Genomic DNA, 18,324 nt, shown 5'->3' with positions numbered 1-18,324 from the left:
ATTAATATTATAATAATAGGTTAGTATATTAGTATTAATGTATTAATATTAATGTATAACACTAAAATATTAGGGAAATGTATTAATATAATATACTAATAGATTAGTATATTAGTATCAATGTATTAATGTTAACGTAATACAACAATATATTTGGGGGCCAACCCCCAAAGATTGAGACAATCCACTGACCAATGTTGGGATACTCCCTGCTGCAGCCTGATGTTCTTATGCTTAGGCCTAGGGCCATTATGATTTTATGTTTCATGAACCATCTCTTATATCTTTAAATGTATCCTTTATGGCAGGAGTTAAGAATTATGAAAATTTGGTAGTTGCCAGCCCTTTTTGAGCTGTGATAGTGCTTGTGATAGCCGTGTTTATGAGCCCTTTATCTAAAAAAGGTACTCTACATACTTTGAAAACATAAATAGACAAAGAAAGCTTTTAAAATAAAAATCAAGAAATTAACAAGAAATTTGTTAAGGAAGAGCTAAAACAGAAATAAACAAAGACTGTGGTACCTGAATTAGAAGAAGTTGCACTGCTGTACGACATTTGGCATCAGTGATTAGAAGCTGTAACTTGTTTAGTCCTTGTGCTTCCATTTCTTCATTGGAAATTGAAGTATCAGCTGTTGTATTATGCTCTTCTGTGGTTCCTGCCATATCAATATCGTCCATGCCATGAATAATCTTCACAAAATCTGGCAGTGTGTCAGCAGCTGCTTCCTTTAATGATAATACAACTTCTTGCCATCTCTCATCAGAAAAAAGATCTCCAGCATTGCTCATCAAACGAACAAAAGCAGCTACGCCAATGCCAGCCAAGCTTTGATGGGGCCGCTTTATAAAACTAATTAAAAGTGTCAGTACTTTCTTTAGTAGAGGATTTACTGAATCATAGAACTTGACAAAGAGGTCTACTGCAAGTTGCAGGGCCAATGTGCATGTTTCATAAAGCCAAGCATCTTCTTCAGTATCATTGAGTTCGTCTTCCAGATCATCCCCATGTACCCTCCGTCCTGAAGGATCAATGGCATGTCTAACATAATCAAATAAGGGAAAAAGAACTGAGTCATACACACGCTCCCATAGAGCAGGGGAGAACAAATGCCCATGGTTGCGAAGTGTGTCAAAAAGCACTTGCAAAGCACTTTTTCTGATATCTGGCCTGGGATCAAATGAAAGTTCAGATAATCCTGCAACATAGAAGTCACCAAATAGTGTTATAAAGGATCCACAATTTGCCATAATAGCATGCTCTCTAGTGTCCCTAATGCCACATAGAAGAACAAGCTACTGGGGGCATAATCCTTACAGATGAAACAACAGATACCTGCCAATAAAGGGAACCAGAAATACAAATGATCATCTTTATCAGTGAAAGTTGGACTGACTGGCTTTCCATCCTTTCCCGCACCAGTTGATGGAGAAAGTGGCTTCCCCTTTTCCTTGTTCTTTGCAGAAGAGCCAAGTTCACCCTCTGCAAGTTTTAGAGCACAAAACCGAAGAAATGCAATTGCATTCAAACTAACATCCTTGTTGAATCTGCTATTTGTAAATGCAATCAAACAGTTCACACAATCTGTGAATGTTGTCGTCTCTGTTTCAGTTATGTAAGGAAAATAGTCCCGCACTATTTTTTCAATTGTTTCAAATGCTAAGAGTACAATATTCTTGTGATCATCATAGGCTGCTGTTGTGAACACCTGGAACAGAAATCAAGATAAGAGAGTATAAGAAGAAAACATGCCACCTCTAGACCATAATCAACTCAGAATAATGTATATACGACTTCTTATAATTTAAATAACACAAATGAAGATGCAGAAGTGGAACAGTGAAACAAAATAATGGACCAAGACGCATACCATGAAGATGATTTTCCAACCTGATTTCACCTGATTTACACGAGCAAAAACCATTTGAGAAACACATCGAATGATTAGTTCTCTAATTTCTACAGAGCTGCTCTTCCGCATTACAATAACAAATGGTTTCATAAATTCATTCTGGAAGTTGTAATTCACCAACTCCTCACGTTCTAGGAACTTCATAGCAAGTTGTCGTAGGGAATCCATTGCAAAAATAGCGATGGATAAATTTTCAGAACATCCAATTGTAACGAAGAAATCAGAAAGCACACTCCAAATGTGAGACCAAATTAGCCTAATGCGGTTCATGTTATAGTGCCTGCACAAGCAAACATGCACTGTGAAACAAAACTTTGCCCCATATAACAAAACTTTGCCCTGTGAAAAAAGATTTAAGATTCAAATCAGGCTATATACTTACGCAATCTCAACAATTTTAGTAAGGCTAAAAACCCGAGGATCAGTTGGGGACCGTAGCTCCTCCATAGAAACTTTACAAAGTGCCTTTACAAAATCAACGATTGCCTCACTGTTCAACCTTTGGCTTCGTGTGAATATGCGATTCATTTCAGAGCTGCCAATCTGTTCAAGCATGTTTAAATTGGTAACCAAATTGTTCATCTGCTCAGTTGTAACCACTCCTGAAGCATGACCCCCAACACCAGCACTATCATATGATCCCCGTCGAGCAGCTGCAGCTGCATATTGCAACCGGCCAGGCCCCTTCCTTTTGAGAACTGGAAGAATGGGTGATTTGGGTTGCTTTATCTTCTCTGATTCATTCTGAGGTACTGCAAAAAATGTAGCATCTGGAGGAGCGCCCTCCCCTAGCAGGTGCAAATGCTCAAAACGTGAAACACAAGTTAAAATGTGCTCCCATGCTTCTTGTAAATAGTTACCATCTTCATCAGCAATGGTGACAATTGCCTACAAAACAAACAACTACTGTAGATAAAGGAGAAAAAACAACATAAGGAAACATCACATCTGCATAAACACTCTGCAACAGAAAACAAGCACATGCATTGTAAACAAATACTTTTTCTAAAGTTTAGCAATAGTTAATTTCTTAAATGATACAGATAAGTATGACAATAATATCATCAATCGGGTTTATCCCAGGTGGTTGGGAGGAATGACTGTTATCCTCTACATTCAGATTCAATTCCCAAACATGATGAACTTTTGTGTACTGGCTTCAAGCCTTGTTGATTCTGAGCAGTCCCTTGAAGACCGAAACATGTATATTCTTCATATGGAACACAAAGATATTTCTCATGGTAAAAAAAAGGGATAAAAATAATATTAAAATTAACTTTCGAACAAGGGGATCAACTTAATGCCTACAATATAGCCAGTACAAATGATACAGATAACCTGTGGATAATATTACAAACAAACTCTGATTTTTGCACAGTAGACATGTGGCTAACTTTAAGAAGCAAGTTTGAAGATAACTAACTTGCAAAGCATGTTGAACAAATATTGCCTCTATCCAAAACTACTATAAAGTTATAGTCCAGATATGTTTGGCAAATTTTCAAGCCAAATTCAGAGAATACGGTGAACAAATCAAGAGAAGAAGCTAGGAGTGGGGAGAATAGGAGACGAGATGATAAAATAAGATAATTTTATTAATATCCAATGAATGACCACAAAGGTAGCTAAATGGGACTGAAGAATACATCCAGTATGAATACAATGTGGGAGTGCAAGAACAGCTCCTAGAGAATGCCAAAATAACATAAAGAAAGAAACCTGCAATAGTACAGCCTCAAAACACATGTATATAATCATGACAAAGGTACAGTGATACAAAATACTAAGTGAGTTTTTCCAAGACTAGAAAGGTGGACAACTCAAGAGGCTGTCAAGAGAGGGAGATGATGATGCAGTTAATGATAGGTCTCCTAGGTCTAATGGCCGAGGAGGAGGGGGGCAAATTGGGCACCAACTAGCTGTCGGAGACCTCTAGAACCATCAGGGGCTTCAGCTGTATGATCCTGAGGGGAATGTAGAAGCAGGGGATACCCCAAACATTCGAGATCAAAAGAAAGAAACTCTGGATAGATCTCTAGCTGATCTTTGGTATCCGAGGGGTAATCTGAAGGATGGGAGGTGCCCTGCTCCAAATCCATCTGGATTTGATCCCTCGGATACTTTGAAGATGTATAGCTTGATGTACAATTCGGCACCTCTGAACCAGTCTCGATTATATCATCAATCTCCAGGAGGGGGAGGCTAAGGAGAGACTCAAGGTCTCACCAATCTACTATCTAGTGCACTCTGGGACTCTGTTCATCACTTGTTGCTCCAATCTAGTGGAACTAAGATCTATGGGACTCTACTCGTCGCTTGTTGCATGCAAGAACAAAGATCTACGGCTGAAGATCTCCCTAATGAAGAGGACTAGGCATCTTTGGTCCTTGTTTTGGAAGAAAGTAGAGAAGGAGCCCCCTGAGTCCCTATTAAGGTGCATCTCTATCTCCAACTCTTGTAGATGGTACACCTAGCAGATCCTATCAGACCATGGTATATGGTAGTCCATCTTAATTCAAAGTCGATGAAAACCAAATTGAAGCTATCCCAAAGGGATGCTAAGCGAGTGCATCCAGAACCTACGCATATAAGGGGGTGAACAATGATTCCATCCCAGAGCTCCAAAAAGTCTTCTAAGTAGAAGGACATCTTCAAGCCCAGGCTTGTCAACGGTGAAGTCCAAGTGACCTAAATTTACAATCATTAGATTGTAATGTCCTCTACGAATTGAGGACAAATAGGACGTAATAGCTTGTCCATCCCCATAGGCTGTAGTCCTCCATGAAGGGGAAAAAACCCAAAATACCCATTGTCGGGCAATTTTTGGGTCACCTGGGTGAAAAAAACCCAAAAGTGGGGTTTTGAGTAAGGTTCACTCAATCAATTAAAAAGATGAAACCCCTTCGAAAATCTATAAATAGAGGAAGCTTGAATTCGTTTTGAAGCATCAAGTGTGGATCATTCATCTATTTTTGAGCCTTCTGAGGGTTCAAAAACCCTTCTCTCTTGTCAATTTCGGTGGTGAAAAATTCCACCCTAGTTGACATCATTCCATTTTTTTTCTCTGTTTGGGCACAGGATTATTATTTGGAAACAGCGAGTCCCTTTTGGGCAAGGTTCCTTTGTTTTGGACGCAAGACTATTTGGAATTAAAGAACTTTTTGTTGGGTTTGGTTTCTTCGTTCTAAACACAAAGAATCTTCTAAGACTGTGAAAGGATTATTCGTTTGGTGACTTGGGCACAAAGACGTCTCATCTAATTATCTGAATTAGACGTAGACTTCTGTTTACCGAGCCTTTCATGCAAATCAGCGAAAGAGTCAGCTTGAACCCAAGCAACGCATTAGGAAAAGATATCCCCATTGTCTTAACCTTGCTTGCTTCAGAGAGCTTCCAGATTAGGGCAGTGAAAACCTACAAAGATCGTAACTCACTGAGCCAACACAAGAGGTAAAGCGAACCAACAATTGATCAGGTGTCATTCTACAAAGCGAACTTTTTGAGGAAAGTCCATTGTATGCAAAACCGAACGTCTCATGATGCGAAGACAAGTTTTCTGAAGCCCACATCCAGTCACAAAGGAATTTGAGAAGCAACGCAATGGGCCATTTTCACAGATCTACGTTGGTTTGACCGTCAAGACTTAAATTAGACCTCTTTGTTGTTAAGTCATTGTAATTTGCTGATTGGTTGTAAAATTGTAAACTATTGTGTTAGCACTCCATAAATTTCCCTAGGCTGAGGAAAGAAATTCCAAGGTAACCACAAACCACTTTTAGGCTAGAATCTAGCCCTTCTAGCCTTGGAGAGGGCTCTCTCACTTAGGTTGTTTGAATAATCTGATATTAGGCTAAGTATAGAGCTCAATTAGGTGTGTTTTTCAAAGAGTTGTTGGTAAGAAAGGAGACAAATCCATTGGGCATGGAGCCATGTCAAATTTATTATTAGTCCAGTGATATGATGAAGAGAGAGGGTTTTTTCCACAGGGGCAAAGTTGGCAGTCTTGGTGATGCAATCAAATTAAATCGTCGTAGTAGGGTGAGTGTGAGAAAGGTGAAAACAACACTTAGAGCATTAACACTATAAATGCTACTTTAAGAGAAAAACACAAGCTACTTCGGAAAACTAAGTCAGAGGACCATTAAGATGAATTCTTAATTAAACACCTGGTTCTTCCAAGCACAAAGACATACATTCAAGAGATGTAAACACATAAGACAAACTTACAAGTAGAAAGAAGCACAACATCATCAAGATCTGACACATGAATCCCTGCAAATCACCTTTTGTCCTTCATTCACTAGCAAAGATATTCAGAAAATACAATGCACTCAACGAGTCTCTCTCTCCAATCTGACCTTGAGCACATCCCTGGACTTGGGGGTCGAGCTCAACCATTTCCCCAAAGATAGAATCAGTTACATTAAATTTAGGATACGAATTTTTGGAAAATAGGGACCGGATTTCTGAAAATAGCAGTCAAAGATTAGATCATATCTCTTGATTCATGATAGTTGTTACAAAACCGAAGGAGGTTTTTGTAGATAATATTATTCTTGAGAGAAACCTCTCTCAGTTTTCAAAAATTCTTCTCTAGCTCCTCGGAATATGCACCCAAAGATAATGACTAAAACAGGAAATAACAAAACCTAAAAAATAGGTTGTAAAGATTCATCTGAATCTTCCAATCTATGACACATGTTACAAAACGGAAGGAGGTTATTGTAATTTATCTCATTTTTGACAGAAACCTCTTTTATGTTTTCAAAAATCATCTCTATTAGGTCAGAAACCGATTTTGAAGTGAAATTGTCAAAAACGCAGCGTCTCCCCTGCCTCCTTTACACAGCGACTATGTTTTTATATATCTCCCAAACAGAGAGTCTGATGGAGCTGAAATTATTATAGCAAGTTAATATCATCATATCTCATCTCCAAAACAAAATTGAGTCAAATCCGACTCACAGATGTCGAGAAAATACAAAAATAGTTGTAGGTGACAATAGCTTGTTTCTCGAAAACCATGAAGCATTTTGGGTTGAAATTAACTAAGTTTATCCATCTCACCCTCATGCATCTACTGTAAAAATTCCAGTGCAAACGGGTACAAGGTTTAAGAGACATGTTGAAAATACGTTTGTGCAGCACACTTTCGCAGCGAATTCTCTTTGCATCGCTTTAATCACATGCTTGAACTTTGGCTGAGCAAAAATGGATGATTGATGATGTTGCCACCCTTGTAAACCCTTTTTAAGTTCCCACACACAAAAATAATGCCAAAATTTTGATTTTTAATTAAACCCTAATACTTTTCACAATTTCGCAGCAACTTGTGCAGCATTCCAAGTTCTGTATTCTTGCAGCCTATCTCTAACAAAATGAAACTGATGGGTCATCTTGGAATGTCCCTATGAAGCCTATGAACCTATGAAACAGCCCAAAACTAAAAGCAAACCTCCAAAACACTATCTCCTTTTGTTATCAGATTTGTGACAACTTCCACAACAACTTGAACTTGCAGATATTCAACGCTCTTCCTTTCAACCTCAAATGAATAGAAAGACTGAAATGACAAAGATTCCTATAATATAGGACCCTCGCATATTGGATCGTTCATGTTCAATTGGTGTGTTGATATACTTGAGTGGAAATCGTGGTACTGTGGTGGCTTGGATTTTATGTTTTCACAGTTAAAAAACCTGTGTATTGCTAGATTCGAACTCTATTATTATAGATTGTGGTCAACTGAATTTCGTATTGTCGTTTTTTGTCAAGTGTATTATGTTGTTTTTGGGAAACCATTAAATTATTTGTAAATTGTATTAACATTACTACTGTAATTGGAATAGAAGGATTGTTGCTACAGGAAACCCTTGGACAAAATTGCCCTAGCATACTACAGTGGTATCAAAGCCCAAAGCATTTGGCCAGCTGTGAGGATATGAGCCTTGTATGCTCCCTACAGATACAAGCAAGGTCACAGTAAGATGTAGAAAGAACACCCATCATTCCACTATGGAGGAAAGGACAGGGCAAGGTGACCCACCGAGGCAGAACTGCGCCCCGTATGGATCTGCCACCGATCCTTCAGCAGAACCGCAGATCCGACACCGATCCTTCGGAGAAACCGCAGATCCGAAAATTGGATCCGCGGTTCCACCATTTTTTAGCAATTCCTGGAAAATTGGATCTGTGGGAGCCCGATTTGTGGTTCATGTTGCTCAATCCGCAGATCTGGAAAGAATTGGGTGCAGATCTGTGGAGGTTTGGGCATGTATCCACCGCATATCGCGAGCGGATCCGAGAGAAGGTGGACGGTTCACACAGTTCCACGGGGCTCTTTTTGTTTTTTTTTTTGGAAATTTCGAATTGTTATGTGACGAACTACACTTTCTGAATGCTCCTAAGGTGCCCCTTGATGCTCCCTATATGCTTCATAGATGCTCCCTAATGGTAATGTTAAATTCTTAAAGTAAAAGTGACATTCTCCTTTATATTTCATTTCCATCCTTTTACTTAAATTTTTAGCATTACCGTGAAATGACTCGGGATGTTTGAGGTGGTTCCAACCTCATCAGAGTTCATATGGAGAAAATAGAATTTCATATCCCATTCAAAATTCAGCAAACTTAACAGTTTTCAAGATCAATGGGATTGCGGCATTTCATTGGATTATATCATGTATGAGGGCATGTGATTGGCATTTAATCAAGAGCACCAAGCCCTATATGTTGTTGATTGTTGAACTCCTTTGTCATGGCCTTAGCAATTATGTACCCCTCACTCAAGTCAAACTCATTGATCAGACATGTTAAGCTTTCTCTACCATATTATAAGGCTTGGATTAAGTTGTTTGATCAAAATTAGGCAATGTTGACTAATATCTCTATAGAATTGAAGTAGAGACAAATGCTAGAAAAGAGGAGGAATCTAGATTCTAGATGGTTGATGCTGGAATAATTAATCATTGATGTACAATGGATGCCATATCTATCTTGATTATGTAAAAATATGCATGTTCTCATGTCTTCTACAACTAATTTGGTATTTTGGATGTTTCTTAAATATAAACGCAAAAAAAAAAAAATATATATATATATATATAATAGACAGTTTCGAGACACTTTGCTTCCTAGATTTTTAGGAAATGACACTTCCACGTCCCCACTTCCAAAAAACATCCCTGCTTCATGCAACGTTGATCCTGCTACATGAATTAATATAGGGTCAGCAACAGACGAACCAGCAATTGCATCAACAAGGGCAACAAATGCTTCAGGGTCAACGAGAGATAGCCCAAGTATTGGCTCAAGGATAACAACAACTCGCTCAACTAATCATTCACCTTATAGGGCAACAAAATGTTGTTGCCAACAACCGAACCACAACTAAAGGAAGTGGGAACCATAGTCCTAGACCGCCCAATACCCGAGCGAGCAGTGGAAGAAGCAGTCGATCGTTACTCCCACAATTCACAAATAATCAAGTACCAACAACCCAAGAAGCAGTTGAGCCAAATCAACTTCTTAATGAGTATGTTCGAGATTATGCAAAATTGGAGGGAGACACTTGAGCGGCCATGACCTTCGACGAGTACAGCAACTTCTGATACCGGAATAGACCTCGGAGACAACCTAATGGAGAACTGGCACGCAAGGTGAGTAAAATCCTTTTAACCTCATTTGATGGGTCATCTAAATGTACAGCAAGGGCTTGGGTGCAAAATTTCGACACCAACTTCAGGCTCAATCCTATGGTTGAAGCAGACGCAATCCAATTTGCCATATTACATTTAGAAGGGGAAACACATGAGTGGTGGTATCATGGTTTAGTAGCTTTGGGACATGCCAACATCACTTCTTATGAATATTTTACACAAAGGCTGATAGAAAGACTCGATCAAAAGAACCCAAACATTATTCACTTCAGAGAACTGGAACTACTTAAGCAAACAAGATCACATGAAGAGTTTATTACAGAATTTGAATGCACCACAGTTATGGTAACAGATATATCTGAAGAACGATTAGTTATGCTTTTCACCGAAGCATTAGTTGAGCCCTTACAAGGATGGGTCAAAGCATTCAATCCCGCCACTCTTCAAGAAGCCATCAAGAAGACTCGAGACATAGGAAATGCAACCGCTAGCCTGCCTGCTAGAGCTAAGGCTCCATACAAACCTTTCATTCATCCAAAAGATAAGGAGAAGAAGTCTTTCCAACATGATAGGCCCAAAAGGGACAGACTAGATGAGGAAACTCGAAGCAAACTAAGGAGGAAAAAGTTATGTTTTACTTGCAGAGAACCATGGGAACTGGGACATCGTTGTTTAGGAAAGGGAAAGATTCACTACATCGAAGTGCTCTCTAACGACGAAGAAGATGAAGAGGCCACTCCAAGTACTGCCACCGCAAAAGAAAGCAAAGGAAGAACTGCCACAAGAGGAAAGGCCCAGCGGAGAAAAGAAGACACGACCACAAGTTAAGATTGCAACCCTTTTAAGCACGCCCAAGTATTACACCTTCAAGTTCAGGGGATTCGTCAAGGGACAATGCATCACAGCCCTAATTGATGGAGGAGCCACACAAAACTTCATTGATGCAGCACTAGTGGCTAAAAGGGGACTTCCCACCGAAGAGTTTGAGGGCTTGGATGTGGATACAACTTGGATTGCACACGAAAGATCCCAGGTATAAGTGTAACTCTCGGTAACTATAATTTTACCATTAATTTCTATGTAATAGATCTTGCATACCTCAACATGGTATTGGGAGCTCAATGGTTGTATTTGTTGGGCAAACACACGATGGACTACCAAGCCTTGGAAATGGAATTTAGAGCACCTAATGGCAATAAAGTCATATTAAGAGGCATGTCAAAAGGTGGGTCACAAGTCGTTTCACCCAGGAGGATGGAAGCCCTATTCAGGCATGGGGATATAGCATAAGCTACAAAATGTAAGGTTATGACCCAAAGGACTCCCGGCCATGATTACACAGGAGGAGGCTTTCTCGGGAGGAAGTCGAAGGTGTCGAACTTCAAGATTTCTGGAGCCTCTGTTTACTACCATGTCTGCAAAGAATCAAGGAGTAAGCTAGAGCCAACAACATAATTGGGGGTATTTGTGGGTTAGACAGAAACTCCACACAACAACTGTATGTACTTGCCATCCCTCAAAATGACAGTTGCACGAAGGGATGTAAAATTTGATGAGGAGAAAGCCATGCGACGCTCTCTTGAGAGGGAGCTTCAGATCCCACTAGAAGAGGAGCTTTTAGCTCCAAAGGAGGAACCTCAAGAAGTTGTGGAGCAGCCACAAATTGAGGAGCAAAGAGTGGAGACAACTACTCAAGCATAACCATCCAAAGAAGGCAGAAAAAGAACTAGGGAAGTTGAGGACTTGTGCAAGATGCGAGCAAGAATGTGGGTGCTCCCTCAAATCAACACAGGCATAGAAGGTCATCTGATCAGTACACTGGCTACATAGCTCTAATGACTGAGCTTGTAGAGACAAAGCCATCTTCTTTCGAGGAAGCAATAGAGCAACCTGTATGGATTGATACAATGGTGGAGGAATATGAATCCATTGTAAATAACAGTGTTTGGGAATTGGTCCCAAGACCAGCAGATAAATTAGTTGTGGGTTCAAGATGGATCTTCAAGGTAAAGCATGCAACAAACGGAAGCATAGAGAAGTATAAACCCAGATTTGTGGCCAAGGGGTACTCTCAAGTTGAGGGGATTAACTACGAGGAGAGATTTGCTCCTATAGCAATGTACTCATCCATTAGATCAATTGTTGCTTTGGTTGCGTAGCTAGGGTGGAAGATTGTTAAAATTGGCAACTAGAGCCAACTTCCACCTTAGGACATCTCATATGATAGAGATGGTTATTCCATTGGATTCTTCTTTTCAAGAGGTACAATCTTGATATAAAGATCATCTCATTATGACAAGCAAAAATGGAATTTTGAATTTCTCATGGACAAATTGTCAAGGTCAGCCTTAGTCTAATGTAGGCTCAAGAAGCCCAATGGATGTGTCCCCTCACCCTCAACAAAGTGTATAAATAGAAGTGACCCTTCTCTCATTTGGACATCACTCACCTCATCACATCTTCTTCTCTCTCCTCTCTTGATCGGTTCGTACAATGTGAAGGCTCTCTACTTCACGTGTGGAAGAAGGCAGATTTCTGGACTGGTTTTGGAGGCCAAAAATTTCAAGGATTTGGGCATGCGTTGACCAGCATTGACTTAGAGTATTTGACTAGCGTTCACTTTTGTTTTGTGGGCATAATTTCGATTTCTGCAAGCCACACTCTTTGGCACGGATTTTGAGGTGATTGGGGATTGTTTGACCAAGTTAACTATTGCGTTGACTTTCTGGTTTGACTGCAGAATTACAGCAAACTTTGATTGGGTTGACCGAGCTAGTTTTGGGTTGACTTTGACTCCCTTGGCAAGGCACATTCTTCTATTGTTGACCGAGCTACTCAGAGAACATTTTGGCCTTGGGGCAGCTTTGACCACCGTTGTGATCCAGGTGGATATTGGTGGCCACCCACCTATTCCACTTGGACCCCCACCATTGTTTCTTTCAGTTTTTCAATTTCCTTATTTGTAGCACAATTTACTATTTTTGGCAGTTTTTCGGGTCTTCAACTTCCGAAGTCGTTTTGGGGCCCTAAACGGCGTTTTTTGGGAAAATCGAGAGCAACATCGAAGTTGTAGTCCTCGAATAGATCTTTCTAACGAGGTATTGTGCACGTCAAACGGAGATCGTATGCCAAAGATACGACTCTAGGAAGTTGATGTACTAATTTACCCTAACGGGGCCCATAGTTTGGCGCTTCATCTCCTAGGGTTAGGTTTTTGGATGTTTGGGGTTTTCTATTGTTTCTCAAAAATAAATAGGCCTTCGAGCCTCATTGTAACACAGTTCATAGGCATGTAGCCGCCACATCTCTTCTCAGAGATAAGCCACCATCGCCCGAGCTAGTCTTATTTCCATTCTGTTTGTAAGCATAGTCCAGTATTTGATATTAATGAAATGAAATGTTATCTCCACTGCATCTTTGTATTTATGGTTATATCTGTAATTTGTTGCATTCCTGTTTAAATCCGGATCAGTGGTATCAGAGCGGTCTGCTCTTTCTCTGTTTTTTTTTGCATGTCCCCAACGAGGTCAGGATATAAGGAGTTAGGGCTTGAACTGGTCGAACCTTTGCAAGACCAGCCTCGCAAATCCCGACAGCCTCCCATGGCGGATGAAAAGAAAGACGAGGGGGTAGGAGATCATATCAAAATCTTGCTTGAAGAAGCCCTCGAGCGACAAAGGAACGCGATAATGGACAACTTTGCCCAGATCCTTCAGCGGCTACCCAAGGGTGACGCATCTACTTCCGGCAGCTACTCTGGAAGCGCCACACCCTTTAAGGTACAAGTTAACTTTGACATTCCCATATTTGAGGGTCAGATCGATGTAGACGTTGTAGATAAATGGTTAGATCTACTAGAACGATATTTTTCCGTTCATGATTTTTCCAGCCGAGAAAAGATCACTTTTTGCACTTCTCAAAGCAGCCCCCCACGTCAAAGACTGGTGGGAAACCTATTGTGAGCAGAAGGATGAAAGTATGAACTCACTGTTTTCACCGCACCCACTTGGAACTCGTTCTGGGATGCCATCAAGGAGCACTACTACCTTGTCAGGAGCTATGAGGATAAATACATAAAGTGAACAATGCTGCGACAGAGAAGTGACCAAGATGTGTCGGAGTTTACCAATGTTTTTCATACCCTTCGCACGAAGTTGGGTATCAAGGATTATGAGAAGCATTTGGTTCTCAAGTATTGCGCCTGCTTGCACAGGTACATCCAAGACAAGATGGAATTTCTGGACATCTCCTCACTTGGCACGGCATACCGATATGACGTCAAGATCGAGCAAAAGTTTAAACAGAAGAAGTGAGACTTTGGATTTGCAAATCCGAAGCAATGGAAAGGTGCCCCCAAACCGCAGAACAAAGGACAAAGCCAAGGCGAGGCGGCCCAGGACAACTGGCCAAAGCCGCAAGCAAAGAACAATGCCACGAAGCCGAAGAAGGACACGGGAAAGTGGTGTGAGTTCCATAAGAGCTCCACTCACAACACAAGTGAGTGTCGGGCCAAGCAGTCACTGGTGACCGAGCTAAAGGCTTCGGAATCAAAGGCATGTTCCGACTCTGAGTCAAAACCCGACAAGGGGAATCACAAAGGGAAGCGAATTATCGATGCAGAGCCCAACGCCATCGTTGCCACAACGAAGATCCAGAAGGAAGAACCCAAAGATCCAGAGGAGGAGGAGTGTCTCTTCCACTCCCAAATGTGGGTAAAGGGTTCCCCGCTACAGTTCATTGTTGACAGCGGGAGCCAAAAGAACCTCATTTCGACAGAGATCGTGAAGCGGTTGGGCTTACCGACCACAGCACATCCACAACCGTACACCATCAGGTGGCTTCACCAAGGATGTGATCTTCGCATGAGCCAACAGTGCCGCCTTCCATACAACATCAAGCCCTTCACGGATGAGGTATTATGTGACGTTGCTCCCCTTGATGTTTGTGATGTATTATTAAGCAAACCATACTTATGGAAGCGACATGTTGTGTATGAGTCAAGACCTCGTGCTGTTATTGTTACTTTAGGAAATAAGTTGTAAAGGATACTTGAGGTAGCACCGCCTACCGCCATCTCTTTGGTTACTGCAAAACAATGCAGTAAGCTCATTTCCAAAACTGGGAAATTTGTCTTCCTGATGATATGCCCTCAGGGAAAGAAGAAGATTGTGGCCACAACCTCCATACAAGGCCCCTCCGCACGGCAACAATAGATGGGCAAGGTCGTGGAAGAGTATGAGGACATCTTCACCTACCCCACAAGGGTGCCTCTGCACTGTCAAGTCAAGCACTCCATCGATCTAACCCCAGGTTCGCCGCTGCCCAATGGACCAATCTATCGGCGCTCCGTTCTGGAGAACGACGAAATCAAGAGGTAGATTCAGGAGCTGCTACAGAAAGGTCACATCCATCCAAGTTCATCGCCCTGTAGGAGCCCAATCGTGTTGGTACAGAAAAAGGATGGGACTTGGAGACTTTGTATTGACTATCGGGCGCTGAACAAGATCACTGTCCGGAATAGGTACCCGATCCCACGGATTGATGACCTTCTGGACCAACTGAAGGGGGCAAAATATTTCAGCAAGATCAACATGAAGTCCGACTATCACCTGGTACCAATCGAACCCTCTGATGTGTGGAAGATTACCTTCAAAGGCAAGGAGGGCCTTTTCGAATGGTTGGTTATGCCTTTTGGGTTGACGAATGCTCCTGCAACCTTCATGAGGCTGATGGATGACATCTTGCGGCCATTCACCAACTCATTTGTAGTGGTATACTTGGATGACATCCTGATCTTCAACCAGAGTTGGGAAGAGCACCTCCACGACATCCGACAAGTTCTCCAAACACTACAGCAACACAAGTTGTTTGCCAAATTGGAGAAATGCACTTTTGGCATCACCCAGGTTCAGTATCTGGGATACATTATTGATGAACGAGGAGTGCATGTGGATCCAGCCAAGATCCAAGTCATTCAGGATTGGCCAGCCCTAACCACTCTGACATAGCTCCATAGCTTTCTGGATCTTGCCAATTTATACTGTAGGTTCGTGTTGGGATTCTCTCATATCACTTGGCCCTTGAGTCAAGTCACCAAGGGAGAAGCGAAAGCAAAAATTTTTTGGTCTGAATCTCAACAGAAGGCATTCGCAAAGTTGAAACATCGCCTCTGCTCTGCACCAATATTCACTTTACCAAACTTGCAACAGCGATTTGAGATCGAGACAGATGCCTCTGACTATGCTATTGGGGCAGTCCTTACTCAACAAGGGCATCCAGTGGCATATCACACTGAGACACTTTTAGACACAGTCCGGAAGTATCCCACTTATGACAAAGAGATGTATTCCATTGTGCAGGCCTGCCGACAATGGAAGCATTACATTTTGGGGAAGGAAATGGTCATCCACACAAACCACCGACCCCTGCAGTTCATACAGGCGCAAGGAAAGTTGCAGAATGATCGCCATCAAAAGTGGTCCACATACCTGTAACAATTCCATTTGAATATCAAGTATAAGAGGGGTAGCACCAATAATGTTGCAGACTGCCTCAGCCAACCACCGATCATGGCGTTAACCACCGTGCTCAACACTTGTGGGCATGAGACTTTTGATTGGCCACTTCTCTACAAAAGCGTCCCAAAATTCGGCCACATACCAGATGCTCTTGGAGGGTCAGCAAGTTCCAGATTTTCACCTCCAGGATGCCCTGCTATGCTACCTGAGACACCTTTGTGTTCCTTCAAGTGAGCGAGCCAAGATGATTTGGGAAGCGCACTACAGTCGGGCTGTTGGGCATTTCGAGGTCGAGAAAACAGTGTCACTACTGCAGAAGTATTTCTATTGGCTGAATCTTCGACAGGATGTTGGGAAGTACATCAGATCCTGTACTGCTTGCGCCATTTTGAAACCGACCATAAAGAAGCAAGGCCTCTATACTCCGCTGCCTACCCCTAGTCGGCCTTGGGAATCCATATCCATGGATTACATGTCGGGCCTTCCTTCTACCAAGCATGGCAACGACTGTGTTTTTGTGGTCGTCGACAGATTCTCGAAAATGGCCATTGTGGCAGCCTGCAAGAAGAATATCACAGCAGAAGCCCCTGCTAAACTCTTTTTTGAACGAGTGTGGGTACACTTTGGGATCCCACAGTCTATCATATCAGATCGAGACAACATGTTCCTCAGTACATTTTGGTCCAGTCTCTAGCCGATGCTGGACACCAAGCTCACTAAGTCCACAGCTTTCCATCCCCAAATTGATGGCCAGACAGAGGTCGTCAACAGGGTGATCATACACATTTTGCGCATGTACAACTCAAAGCATCCACGCAAATGGGATGAGAGCCTTCCCTATGTCCAACACAGCTATAACCGGGCTCTCCACAACTTGACTAGCCACAGCCCTTTTTAGGTGGGCTTGGGATTCCAGCCACTATGTCTATTGATGTGGCCATACCATTTGCAGCTACTCGGGCATATTCGGCTCATGTCCAGTCAGAAGCCGATAAAGCAAACAGCTTCATTGAGCACATCCAACATATCCGCCAGCAAGTCCATGACATTCTGGCGAAATCAAATGCCAAGTACAAATAGCGACATGATCAACATCGGGTGCCACACAAGTTTCAGGTGGGCGACAAAGTCTGGTTGCATTTGCAGAAGGAACGCCTTACCGGAGCCTATCGGAAACTCAGACCACTCCGATATGGTCCTTACACCATTACCAAGGCTGTGGGCGACAATGCATTTGAGCTCAGCATTCCCCCATTCCTTGGCCTACACCCAGTGTTCAATGTGGACCGCCTTCGACCATACTTCCCACCATTGTTGGACACATCAGACATTGCAAAACAACTCACACCTACAGAGTTAAATCCAGATTGCATGGAGCAAGCCACAACTGATCGGATCATGGACACACAGATCAAGAACACTCGACAGCAAAAGATCCAACTATATCGAGTTGTCAAAGCAGGCCAACTCCTTCACCAGGGCAAGCGGCTCACCAGGGACCACATTTAGCAGAAGTTTTCTCATCTCATGGAGGAACTCAACACAATGTGGACCATTGCTTCCTAAGGGGGGAGGAATGATCCAGATGGATATTGGTGGCCACCCGCCAATTCCACTTGGACCCCCACCATTGTTTCTTTCAATTTTTCAGTTTCCTTATTTGTAGCACAACTTACTATTTTTGGCAGTTTTTCGGGTCCTGAACTTCCGGAGCCGTTTTAAGGCCCTAAACGACGTTTTTTTGGGAAAATCGGGAGCAACATGGATCGTCGACCGATGTTGCTCACTCAGAAGTTGTAGTCCTCAAATAGATCTTTCTAATGAGGTATTATGTGCGTCAAATGGAGATCGTATGCCAAAGATACGACCCCAGGAAGTTGTTGTACTAATTTACTCAAACGAAGCCCATAGTTTGGCGCTTCATCTCCTAGGGTTAGGTTTTGGATGTTTAGGGTTTTCCATTGTTTCTCAACAATAAATAGGCCTTTGAGCCTCATTGTAACACAGTTCAAAGACATGCAGCAGCCACATCTCTTCTCAGAGATAAGCTACCATTGCCCGAGCTAGTCTTATTTCCATTCTGTTTGTAAGCATAGTTCAATATTTGATATTAATGAAATGAAGTGTTATTTCTACTGCATCTTTGTATTTATGGTTATATCTGTAATTTGTTGTGTTCCTGTTTAAATCCGGATCACGTTGACTTTCTGGTTAGGGTTGCATTGACTGTTGAT

At 41.9% G+C, this 18,324-nt stretch overlaps 1 protein-coding gene across 1 annotated transcript in view; it reads right to left on the bottom strand.

Annotated features, from left to right (window-relative positions):
• LOC149218359 (brefeldin A-inhibited guanine nucleotide-exchange protein 2-like) overlaps positions 1-18,324 on the bottom strand; it is a 51,858-nt gene that overhangs the window by 23,772 nt on the left and 9,762 nt on the right. Inside the window, 4 exon segments of the mRNA XM_089383915.1 lie at positions 525-1,201; positions 1,339-1,711; positions 1,874-2,195; positions 2,298-2,803. Of these exon segments, the coding sequence (XP_089240041.1) occupies positions 525-1,201; positions 1,339-1,711; positions 1,874-2,195; positions 2,298-2,803 (1,878 nt within the window).

This window comes from Pinus tabuliformis, chromosome Q, assembly GCF_031772625.1.
Source record: "Pinus tabuliformis cultivar Carrire ecotype Pingquan chromosome Q, CPIR1, whole genome shotgun sequence".
Lineage (NCBI taxonomy): Eukaryota > Viridiplantae > Streptophyta > Pinopsida > Pinales > Pinaceae > Pinus > Pinus tabuliformis.
Note: the sequence above shows the minus strand (reverse complement) of the source record. Positions and strands in the feature narration are given on the sequence as shown.